Here is a 12,355-nt window from a genome sequence, read left to right as displayed (position 1 = left end):
TTTTAACATTTTACTTTAAATTTGCATTTTATCAATCTTCTTGAGGTCTCATCCGGAGACCCTTGAGGTCTCATCTTATTGGCTGATTTTTCTTTATTATTTGGTCTAAGTCATCCATTTCAAATCAAATTCATCAATTTTTGTTCTCCACATGACTAACTTTCAAGCATGTCTTCAGATTAACATGTTTTTAATATCATTGAAAACATTTCAGTCTTGAAACCGTAAACTGGAAGGGTTGTATATAAACAGTATACTCAATATACTAAATTGGTTTGCATTTGCACAACACTTCAGTTGTAACTCAGTTGTAGTACATTGTCTGAATAGTTGTCTTGTTTGTTTAAACCAGACATCACTTCTAACAGAATTTATCTAGAGCTGCTTATGCTGGTGAGGGCCATTCTGATTCTTCTTCCCAGCATGCCTTGCATTACTTAGCTGCTAGCTATCGGCTTCCTCTCTTTCAATTTCCGTTCTTCACTCTTTGCAAATTACTGCCATGGGCCAGCTCCATTCATAGGATGCGTGACACTTGTTTAGAGCTTGAATTGTGTTGTGTCGAGAATGCTTGTTTTGTGTGTTTCACATGATTTGAGATGAAGGCCACATTTTTCTTTCTACTTCCTGTCTCGATATAACGCCTGTAGCTGAAGTCGTGGATTTGGGACTAATACAAAGTTTCACTGAATAATACATGCGTCTTTGAAATAGCATAATTGATATAAATTATTCAAGTGTGTCTTCAGCATTGTGTTACGTTTCAGAACTTATCTATCACAGAATAGACACAGAATAGAGGTCATGTTTGTTTCGTTCTACCAAAAATCTCCCCCCAAAATTTGTTCAAAGTGGCTGTGTTGCAAAACTCCAGTGAACTTAATCTTCTGTAACAAGCTCCAGGCTGTGTCTCGTTCGAAGGTCTCTCGTGGACATTATAGAGAGTTTTAAAAATGCTGAATCGTGCACTTTTCTTGTCTTGAAGATCGTCGCCGGCTTAACGTCGCTGTAAATCTTCCCCATTGTTTTGCTTATCGCCATGACGACCATTAAAGGTGCGACGGGCCTTATGAAACATTGCAGATTGCTCTTTGTAGCACTTCAGCGGCCGCCGTAAACTGCCCCCCAAGTAAAATGTTTCTGAGTTTGCCATGTGGCAGTTACAAGGTCATTAACTCCATTTCAACGAGAGATAGAAACAGTGCAGCAGTCGGATCCCACACCCTCCGTCTGTCAATTTCATGCTCTCTGAACCAAAAGCTGCGAGAAGTTTGCAGAATGTCTTGGTTGGGGACGTCATAGCTTAAAAGCCTGTAGCGTCTGCAGAGTGTGCGCGGGCGTGTTTTTGGTCGGGCCTACGTGTTTGTTTGTATATGAGGGTCACACTTGAATAAAATCAAGAGAAAAAAGAACAAAAGTTTTTTAAAGGAATAGTTCAGGCAAAATGAAAATTCTGTCTTCATTTACTCATCCTCAAGTTGTTCCAAATCTGTATACATTTCTTTGTTCTGATGAACAAAGAGAAAGATATTTGAAAGAATGCTTGTAACCAAACAGTTCTTGGACCCCATTGACTACAATTGTAGGAACGATTTCTTGGTAAATTTCTGTGTTCTGTTGAACACAAAAGAAGATATTTTGAAGAATGTAGGAAAGCAAACAATTCTGCGGCACTTGACTACCATTGTCATTTTTCCTATGGTAGTCAATGGTGGCCAAGGTTTGGTTGCAAGCATTCTTTCAAATATCTTTAATACAGTATTAGTATTATTACAGTACATGATACAGTAGCTATAGGAACAGTTTCTCTAAAAAAAAAACACATAGCATATCCTTTATCTAAACATTGTATTATTCATACAATTAAGGGTTTTCTCAACCAGGAAAGACCAAAAACGTCTGTGAAGGACGTCTGAAGGTTAAGAAGGATTTTTTGGTGTCTTTCTGAAAATACACAGAAAATATATTGATGGTGTTAATATACTCTGTTTAAAAGCATAAAAACCTGAATTCATTATAACACAAAGTAGGCTTTATGTTTATTTTAGACACATTATGACTATTTACATTTTTGTAGAAGATTGATGTCACACCATATACCTGTTTAGGCTACAAAAATGAAAGAATGTGGCTTGAATGTGGGACTATACTTCAACAAATAGATTGAAAAAGATTCGATTTTTCACCATATAGGAATAGTTTACTTCAAAATTTGCCCCCATTTACTTTCCATAATAATTCCATAATACTCCTTAAGTGTGTATAAACCCCTTTTATTGATAAAAGCCAGACGTTTATCTCTGTGTTTATATCCAGTTAACAGATCTAGTCGTGTAGTGTTGCCACACGTTCATAAAGGGGTGTGTTTTTATTACGACCAGGTGAAAGAGATATAATCCGACATTGTGTACATGGATGGAGAAAATGATGGGAGGTGGGGAGTAGGTGGAGATGAGGACGAGAGGGGGCGGAGCAAGGGAAACTTCAGAGATTTGCTCTGCATTGTAAAGAGGCTGAAGCGGTCATCGGAATTCTCGGCACGCAGGCCGGATATTACTTCTTTCTCAAGATGTCATTTCAGTTTATTCCTTCAGGACAAGCCTGTCTAACTCCCTCAATGAGGATTAGCTTTTTATTTATCCCCATAATCAAGATACATCTCAATGTGAACTCTCACATTGACACAGCTGGACATCTAGAATGGTCATAGAAATCTTTTAGAGAGATAGAGTCAGAGTCCAACTTGGGCTTGGGAATAGAGGTCAAGTTTGGTTTTGGCTTTATTTCTGTTTGATGTAGAATAAAGCCAGTTTTGCACCATGCGTGCAAGCATTGCATATTGGATGCGTTCAAATCATAGACCGTAAAAAGGATGGATGAAGGGTCCCTCATTTACTTCTTTTATAGGTTGCTTTATTTTACACGGAGAGGGTGTGGTTTATGACCTATACTGCAGCCAGCCACCATGGGGCGAAAGAAATGCTTTGGTCTCACTTTTCAAGGCGTGTGGCGGTACACCTTGTCCAAATATAAGATATAAGAGGATTGAATGTAAAAATATGCTCATCTAAATATTGTGGTTACATCACTGTAGCCTATAAACACTTTTTATTCAGTAAATCTAAATCTAGATGATGAAACAGTTTATAGCGAAACTTTGGGGATTTTGGGTTGTATTCTGTGTAGATTAATTATGATCTGTAAAAGTGATCGTCGTCTTTATCTACATTAAATTTGTACATTTTGACAGCTTTGTATGCATTGTTTTGGATATGATGTCTATCAATTAAAATCATTTTGTTTAGAAAATACATTAAATATAATGGCTGTAATAAAGTTAAATAATGTACTGTAGTAACTCAATTTTTTTGTTTTAGAGCTACAAGTAGGTTACGGAAACACAGTTTGTGTAACAGCACAACATCGCCTGCGATTCCTATGGCTGCCACAAGCTTATAATGTAGCATGTGATGTATTTTGAACAAATGAGTTCAGAGGTCAATTTTCAGGTCGTATTTTAAAAGGTTGGAGGCTTGAGTTGATGTCCTTCAGTTCCCCGATGGGTAACTTGATTCACACGATTAGATTGTCATTAGTATTCCTTGAGGCTAATCATGTATTGATCTCAGTCTGTGATGGAGATTCCTAGGACATCAAATGGAGCCAAAAGCTGCTTAGTTTGATGCGTAGGGTTGGAGGGAGGGTGGGCTGGATAAAATGAGAGAAAGATAAAAAACCAACAGAGCTGATGAAGACAATTCTTAGAAAAACTACTGAGTGCTGCATGGACTAAAAACAGACAGCCAAAAAAATTTGCCCGCATTCGCTGGTTTTCACTCAAATCGAGCTGAGCTGCTTCATATTGCGGGGAGAAGAACACCGTAACCCTTTTGTGCTCTTCCAGATGCCCGCATGTCTTCCGTCTGTCCTTCGCTATCTCCATCCGATTCCCTCAATCTCCGTTGGGTTGCTGAAAGGTCTCAGTCAGCCATTTCTGCTTGGCTACCCTCGCTAAATCAATCCTGCTGATTGGGTCTGCTCTCTGACAGGGCAAGGACCCTGACGAAGACTAAGAGAGATGTATACATGTCGCTCTTGGTTACAGTCATCCGGCAACAGTGGCTCGGATTGGTGGGATGAGCTGTAAGCGGCGGGGAGATGAATGGAAGCCGCGAGGTTATCTTCTGAACCGACCAAATTAAAATTTTAGCTGGAAAGTGGAAGGTATTTTTCTTCATCTAAGGCCGTGACATTTCAAGTATCTCGTTGATTTGTGGGTTGTGCTGTAAGCATGTACCTTTGGGGCCAGTATTAAAATCATCAGTCATGCAAATGAATGCGCAGTTAGAGTAGAATAATCTACCTCCTGCTTTCTGGAGAACATTGCTTTCGAAGAAACACCATAAAGAGGTTTTCATTTACTTTCAATATATGCAACCCAACCAGTCAAATGTACAAACAATGTTATTTTGGTTCATAACGTGCAAACTGTTTCTTGTGTTCATGCACATGAATGTGCATGCAATTCAGATGAAAGATCTTATTAGCATGTTTGTGTTTTGACAGGAGAACTTCAACCCAGAGTGTAAATTCAAAGAGAGCGTGTTCGAGAATTACTACGTGACGTACTCCTCTTTGCTGTACCGCCAAAGCCAGTCGGGACGGTCGTGGTATATCGGCATCAACCGGGACGGCCAAGTGATGAAGGGCAACCGTGTGAAGAAGACCAAAGCGGCCGCACACTTTCTACCTAAAGTCATCGAAGGTCAGATCAGATTTTTGAATAGATTGAAGACAAGCAGATCAAAACGGTCTCTTGTCAGATGTAGATTTGGTTAAAAGCATTTTTGGATTTGACACACAAACGGCTGACACAGAGCTAAGATGTTGTCACGTTTTCGCATCTTTGCTGAAGGAGATAACGTATTTATGAAACTCTGTAGAGCAGTTTGTCCGTTTAGGGCTACTGTAGAAACAACATGGTGAATTCCATGTAAGGGGACCCGCGGTATATGTACTGTACTTTGTAGATAGAAATAGCTCTTTCTAAGATATTCAAAACATAATGCTTCATTATGTAAGGTCTTTATACACCTCTGAAGACATAGTTATGTATATTATATTGCATTTCTGTCAACAGATCCTCCCCAAAATGACACATTGGACCTTTAAAGGGATATTTCACCCAAAATTGACATAATTGTATCATCATTTACCCGCCACCATACAGTTTCAAAACCATGTGACCTTTCTTGGTCTACAAAATATTATTTTTTAAAGAATATACTGACAATTTCCTCAAGTGTGGGATAAGGCATCTGCCAAATGAATAAATGTAAATGTACATTTTTTGTGTAATGAAAGGGAAGTGAGACTAAAGCTGACAAAATGAAAAGCACTATTAAAGAATCAAAAAGCAGTCTGTACTATAGGTTAGTTTGATGAAAAGACCAACATTCATTATTTACTGAAAATCTTAGTATCCGCTGTGGTTCTCTAGTCAAAATGGCCCATTAGACTTCCTGCAAGAGGTTTAATGTCATTTGGTTATGAGGTACAGGAAAATGACAGAAAGAATGACATTTTTATGGAGCTTTTTATGGATGCACTTTCTTAAAAAAAACTTTTTCTATTTCACAAAAGAAAGCTATACAGCTTTGGAACAACATGGCAGTGAGTAAACGAGTCCAGAATTTTTGTTTTGGAATGAAATATTTCATTCAGTTTCACATTTGGACAATCTTGAACATTCGGCTTCCATTTGCGTTTGGATCTGAATGGTTGCACTATTTATGAGACAGTAATTTATTTGCGTTCGTCTGTTGTTGCCTAAAATAACATCAATCTCTCTTTGTTCTCCTCCATTTCCTTCAGTGGCCATGTACAAGGAACCTTCGCTGCATGCGCTTGTTGCTGAGCAGAGTCCTCCACGCAAAACCGTAAAGACTTCAGACTCCCCCTCCCACCAGAACGGCAGGAAAGAGGCCCCCAGAGCTGATGCTTCATAGCACGGGGGCCACACACAGGGAGGGTGAGGGACTACTATTGAGAACTCCATTTCCCATCATGCAATGGGGCAGGAAGAGTGGGGCAAGATCAGACAGCGGCCCCTGGCTAAATGCAGGGTGAGAGGACCCCCATCCCACGGATTGCTTCACAGACATATGAGTCCACACTCCCATGCAAAGCCATGTTTCAGAAATACGCCCCCTCAAGCCCTACACATAGTGTCCGTCTGCCAAAAATTCAGTGGCTATAAAGCAAAATACAAACATCATCCATCCTGCCAGGTTTCCACTAAATATATTGACTTTCTTTCCCTATGGTTTCTTTTTGTTAAAGCGATTTGTTAGGTGACTTTATGTGTGAGAGCAAAAGAGAGAGAGATTATTTTTTAATATCCCCATTTTGATTCTAGCATATGAGACCCTTGCTGGTTCATTTTTTGCCATCACATTGCGAACATCTGCCCTCTGTTTTCTGTGCCAGTCGAAGCTTTAAACTAAAGGAGGGAGTATAAATTGTTTTTTATTGGGTCATTCATGAAGAATCCATTTCTATTGGACAGCGGGTGTAGACTAATACCTGCCAGAATTCATTATGTGGGACAGAATCAGATCTCAACAAAACACATTAGATTACATTTACATTCTTCTGCTGTCTTTTATTGTAAACAACACCAGACTTGATTTGATCTTGACAGCGATGATGAGTTTAAAGCGAATCCACAACCCAAAGCATCTGTTTTGGTTCGGATGTAACATTTACCTGCGGGCGAAAAAGAAAAGCAAGTAAATTCTCTCGTGACAACTCCATTCATGTTTAATGGCCAGTGCGCTCTGCGCGGCATCCGTATCATTGGCAGACTATCGAGATTATTACGGGGCTGTTGCTTGATAGTTCTTTGATGGAATTCGTACATGCAGTCCAGCCACGATTGCTTGAATTATTTACTCCAAACGTTCGACTCGTTCAACCAGCGCAGACGAGACATTTTAATATGCAAATTTAAATTGTGGAGAGCTGATCAATGACACGGTGTTCAGAAGTGTTAGTACGTGCGTGGTGGAGTGTGAAAAAAACAGAAGGATGTGAAATTCGCTTCTGTTATTTATTTGCGGCGTGGGCACACGTGTGTAAACACTTGGCTCACGCGCACAGTTGATCATTTTAATGGCTGAGTCAAGTCTGGGCATTTTAATCTGCGTGGAGATGTTGACTGACGACCCTCTCTGGATGTCATAATTGACACATAACCGCAAGGAAGTGCTGTGACATGGAAGCAGAAGGGATGTGGGAGCGAACAAGCTCTTTGTAATTCCACGGGTGTCTTTCCTGCTGCAGAAACCAGCATCGATTTTTATTTCATGCGTTTATGTTGGTTAGCTCTAGTTTGGGGCAGCGTTACCAAACCATTTACCAGCAAAACTTTGTGAAGTTGATTTATCAGCATTAACACACCAGCATTCCATGATGGGAATCAGCATCCAAAACACAAAACATTAGCGCTTTTTTTTAGCAGGGTGATGTCACTTCCTGTTCATGCCTGTCACATGCGACTCTGCAAAATGATTGTGTGTGCATGGGTTTGTTTAATAGCTGTTCACCCTTTTGTCCTTCAGAATGTAAGGGACTATGTCCTGCTGTTATGACATCATTCATTTGTTGGCCAATAGCAACCACTGTGGCTGCAGATGATGTGACCTGATTGGCTGCAGCTTTTGTCAGTCAAGGACGAATAGCAAGTAAGGGTGCAGTCAGACAACAGCGGCAGAGTATAGGGAGTATTCTGTGCTTGTTTTGTTCTGTGTGAACAGGGTCACGTGTTCATGTGTATGTGTTTGTGTCGCATGGTCACCTTGATGTCCTTGAGTTGTGGCCTGATTACCTGTTCTGAACACCCAGACTGCAAAAATTAAACTCAGCGCTTACTAAGGATAAAAAAGCAACAGAAAGTTGGAAGAATGTTAAGCGAATGTTGTTGAGGGTTTGCGCGTGTTGCCGAAAGTTTTAAGCATGTTGAAAAACAGTTTGTGTATGTTGATGTCCGTCTTAATGAAGTTTGTTAATAAAAGGAAGCTTAACTCTTTTTCCGCCATTGACAGATTTTTATTTCATGAGACAATGCTGCCATTTACGGAAATATTCGGCTTTTCATGTCTTTAGTGTTATACAGTAGGGGGCGCTGTGATACGTTTGAACGAGTACAAAATCTGCCGATCCAAAAGCAGCAAATACTTTATCTATGTTGACAAAGGCTTTGACCAAAATGCTAATTTCTCAACTTTTAGTTTAAGATCTATTTTTGAACAAACCTACTTACATTCTAAAGATAAAGAACAAAAGAAAATGTGATAAAATAAAGTTTTATTTTTCCTTTAAAATCAGAGGCTTTGTTCTTTAATTTGACATATTGTATGTTCATTGAAGAAAATATTTTTGGGGCCATCAAAGATCTGGCTTTGGACTTTGTTCAAAACATGGCGGAGAAAGAGTTGAAAGGAATTCTAGCGTGTAGCAAACGTAACAGGATGAAGACTTTTGTAGATAAACTAGAAGATGTTTGGCTGTGCGAGACAGGTGTTAGGAGGTGGGCGACTGTCTCAATGAAAGATGTACGTAAGTAGAAAATTAAAGGTAAGAGTATGTAGCTGTAACTGTAACCGGATAAGGACTTTTCTGAATAAACTTTGTGAAATGTTTTGGCTGTTCGAAAATATCGGCGACTGTCTCAATGTAAGTTAAAAATGAGTAACAAGAGTAACTGGATAAGGACTATTTTCAAATAAACTCTAGAAAACTCTGGCTGTGCGAGACGAGTTTTGGGACGCAGACGATTGACTGCGTTCACGCTGCATGAGTTTCTGAAAGTCCTGAGGGTATACGTGTATGATTGAGGTTAGCTGGTGGAGAAAAAGACTAGATTATGAGAAAGAAAACTAGAAGTTGATTTAGCTGGATTCTTGGAGGAGATGTGTTCTTTGGTAATGATGAGAGCGGGAAAGACTGAGATGATGAACAAATTTCTTGCTGATTGAGCTGAAGATGGTCCTCTGAGGGTGGAGGGAGGGCATTTATGTGTGTGCGGTACCTACCTGGCCAACTGAGATGTTGAGAACACAAGGACGAATGTGGCGCAGACACGCCCCCTCATGTGTGCTCCAAAGTCACGCTCCATTTCCCGTGCAATCTCCCCAAACCCTCTCCTGTGTGTCCTGTGGCTATTAACCTTCCCTCCAGCTCAGTGTGTGTGTGTGTGTGTGTATGCGCGCGTGTGTGCGTGTGTGTGTGTGGTGTGTGTGTGCGTGTGTGCGTGGTGTGCGTGTTCGTGTTGGTGGTGTGTGGTGTGTGTGTGTGTGTTGTTGGTGTGTGTGTGTGTGTGTGTGTGTGTGTGTGTGTGTGTGTGTGTGTGTGTGTGTGTGTGCGTGTGTGTGTGTGTGTGTGTGAGAAAGTAACGATCGATTGACTTAATAAAAGCCAAACTGGAGAGCAATAGCCCAGCGCTGTGAGCAATAATTTCCCTGTGCAAGTGAGGAAACCGAGGACATTAGCAGACGATGAACTGGGAGTTTTTTGTTGGGACTTTATATGGAGAATACACAGATCTTAAGCCTAAACTTTGTATTGAATATCCCCAAATAGGGCTCTCTCTCTCGCTCGCCAGACCTGGTTTTGCTGTGAAGTTAGTAGTATTATGCTCCCGGATCTCTCGACTCTTTCTCTTTGAAATCAGGGCAAGTTCTCAAGGACGATGAGTGTTTTCTGTTTCATTTGTCCTCAATTCAAGCATGCAAAAAGAGTCACACATGCGTGTTCCACAATGGCCGGGGGTACGCCTATGAAACTCATGCTGTGTTTTTGTGATGAACGACAAATTTCATACTATTTATCTCAGAGAAGTATACGAGAAAAAAATATATATGTGTATATATTACATGCAATCAAAAAAAAGATGACAGTACTGTATGTGGCTGCTTTGGGGGGAAATGACTGTCTGGACTTGCCAAAACTGCTGTGAGCCATAAGGACTGTGGACAGATTTGAAATTTTCTTTGTTTTTTGTATTTGTTTTTTATTATTACTTTATCAAATAATGATGTTAATTGCAACTGAAGGCCATTTTACCCACAGTAAAATCCAGGGAGTCAGCAGTAAACAAAAAGTCACTTTGAAGAACTGATTGGTGCTTCCTTGATCCAATAATTTATGAATAGATCATTTTTATAAGACGATTATGTATGAAGCTGAAACCTTGTGTTTGATTGTGTTCGTTTTTCTGCAATATTTTTCTGAAATGTATGTCCCGTGTGGTACCTTGGTTTTATATTAATTTCACTGAAAACACATTGTTTTCTTAAAGCCATGTTGCTAACCAAGGTTTGATTTTTCAAGACCTCCTCACCTCCTACAACGAACTATTGACTTTAGAGATGCTTTCCAAGTTGCAAACTGAAACCTGCTCAACCTGAAAGCCAACCTCTCTTCATCAGGATTTACTGCAGGTGTCTTCCAAACGAAACGAAAGCCAGACCCTTAACTTCCCTATCCTTGCGTCTTCCAAAATTCCAAGAGAAGTCTTCCACTAGCCAGGGCTTGTCTGAGTGTGGCAATAACTGCCGATTAAAAAGTGGCTTCCTGCCTAGATCCAAACCCCAATCTTATGGTGAACACAGGAGGCGGAGCTTAATACACCTGCCCTTTCAAACAGCTTGGAGACCTAAGAGGAGACTCACGGACAAACGTATATGTACGAACTCTTCATGGCACCACAGCGTGACCGCAGACTAACATCATCTGGGCATCATCTGCTCGGACTACGCACACTCAGAGCCCCTAACCAGCATGGCGGTGTGTCAGCGAGCCGCTCTGAATCATGTACCTGCGAGAGTTGACTCTTGTACTGCATGCATCCCTCATTGGACGTACTAGGAGAGGACTACCCATTACAGAGCACAGGTTGCACCCTCTCCTGGCCTCAAAACTTGCCAACCTGTCTACTTTCTAGAGCAATTATACATCTGTGGGCCGGGAGAAGGGTGGGTGGGCGTGTCTTATTATTATTATTACATATTATTGAATAAAACAGTTATATTTGTATGATTGTAAGAAGTCTGATGGACTGTATTGGAAACGTGTGTGGGTTTGATGCGAGTATGTGTAAATACAAGTGTCACAAAATTATGATGCACGATATCCCAGGCATGCAGGAAACAGATGGTACGGACAGCTGCAGCAGGTACTCACAGGTGAGAGACAGGTGACAGGTGACAGACAACCTCTGCTCCCATCACTTAGCATTGGCACGCCGCACATGGACAGCACATTCTCACAAACACGCTCTCCGCGTGCCGTATTCATTAAACGACCCGTTTTGTGTCACCAGAACTTGAGTAATCCTCTCATTGGCCACCTACGGACAGCCGCATTATGTCACTGCATTACAGGAAGTCTCTCTAATCAGATGAGCGAGAAAATTTATACTGCAGGGTGGACTATAAACTAGCCCACAGAATGCTTAATACACACAGCTCACTCACGCTCATGCGTCCAACTCATCATCATGCATTATATTCCAGAGCCTTTAATCTGCCAATTGTCATGCAGAGGTACAAACTCTTAAAACAAAGTTCTGCAAATTTATGGGTGAATAGGCAGTCGATAGATTAAGAGAACAAGTGTTTTTGTTAAATTTCAGAGTGGGAAGGCTTCATTCAAATCCCTCCGCTCTTAACTAACGGTAATCATAAAGCTAATTCTGTATCGGAGTTCCTGCTGTGAGAATATTTAGAACGGTTCCGCGAGCAGATTGCTAATCTCAGATATTGACAGCATGTGGGCTAAACACGGAAGAAAACGACGACAAATGCGGTGCATAAATCATAAAAGTTTGCAGCCGTAATTATTTCTCAACAAAATGAAGGTTTCTGAAAGTTATGGGAAGACGACATCGCAGATTTGGGAAAACATCCGCAGTTTACGCACCCGGCAACGTCTGCGCACGACAACCTGGTTTCTCCCCATGCAGGCTGAGCTTTATGAGTCAGTAAGCGTTGTATCAGCTCCTCACCTGCAGCAAAACTCTGCGCGATAAAGGTAAACCACAACAGTAATGCACAAATCTGTCAGGGGTGATAAATGCTCCGTTGCTTTCCCATAGTTAAATTCAAGTGCTAAGACTTCCAACTGACCACATAAAAGCTGATTGCAGGGTAGCCGCTGCAATCACTCATGTGCTCTGGAGGAAATACTGCGAAATGTTAGAAGTAATAATTCATCCATGCATTATTCATAGACGTGTCCCGGGGGAGGAAGGGGAAAGAGAGGCGAGGGTGGCAGGGTCAGACCAGTACCCCTT

At 40.9% G+C, this 12,355-nt stretch overlaps 1 protein-coding gene across 2 annotated transcripts in view; it reads left to right on the top strand.

The window, feature by feature from the left end:
• The window catches only part of fgf11b (fibroblast growth factor 11b), a 43,336-nt gene extending 34,049 nt beyond the window's left edge, over positions 1-9,287 (top strand). For both annotated transcript variants that reach the window (XM_057320417.1, XM_057320419.1), the window contains exons 4-5: positions 4,567-4,765; positions 5,875-9,287. In XM_057320417.1, coding sequence (XP_057176400.1) covers positions 4,567-4,765; positions 5,875-6,008 — 333 coding nt within the window. In that variant the 3' untranslated portion in view covers positions 6,009-9,287. The remainder of the gene's footprint in view (positions 1-4,566; positions 4,766-5,874) is intronic.
• The last annotated feature ends 3,068 nt before the right edge of the window (positions 9,288-12,355 follow it).

This window comes from Triplophysa rosa, linkage group LG22, assembly GCF_024868665.1.
Source record: "Triplophysa rosa linkage group LG22, Trosa_1v2, whole genome shotgun sequence".
Classification (NCBI taxonomy): Eukaryota; Metazoa; Chordata; class Actinopteri; order Cypriniformes; family Nemacheilidae; genus Triplophysa; species Triplophysa rosa.
Note: the sequence above shows the minus strand (reverse complement) of the source record. Positions and strands in the feature narration are given on the sequence as shown.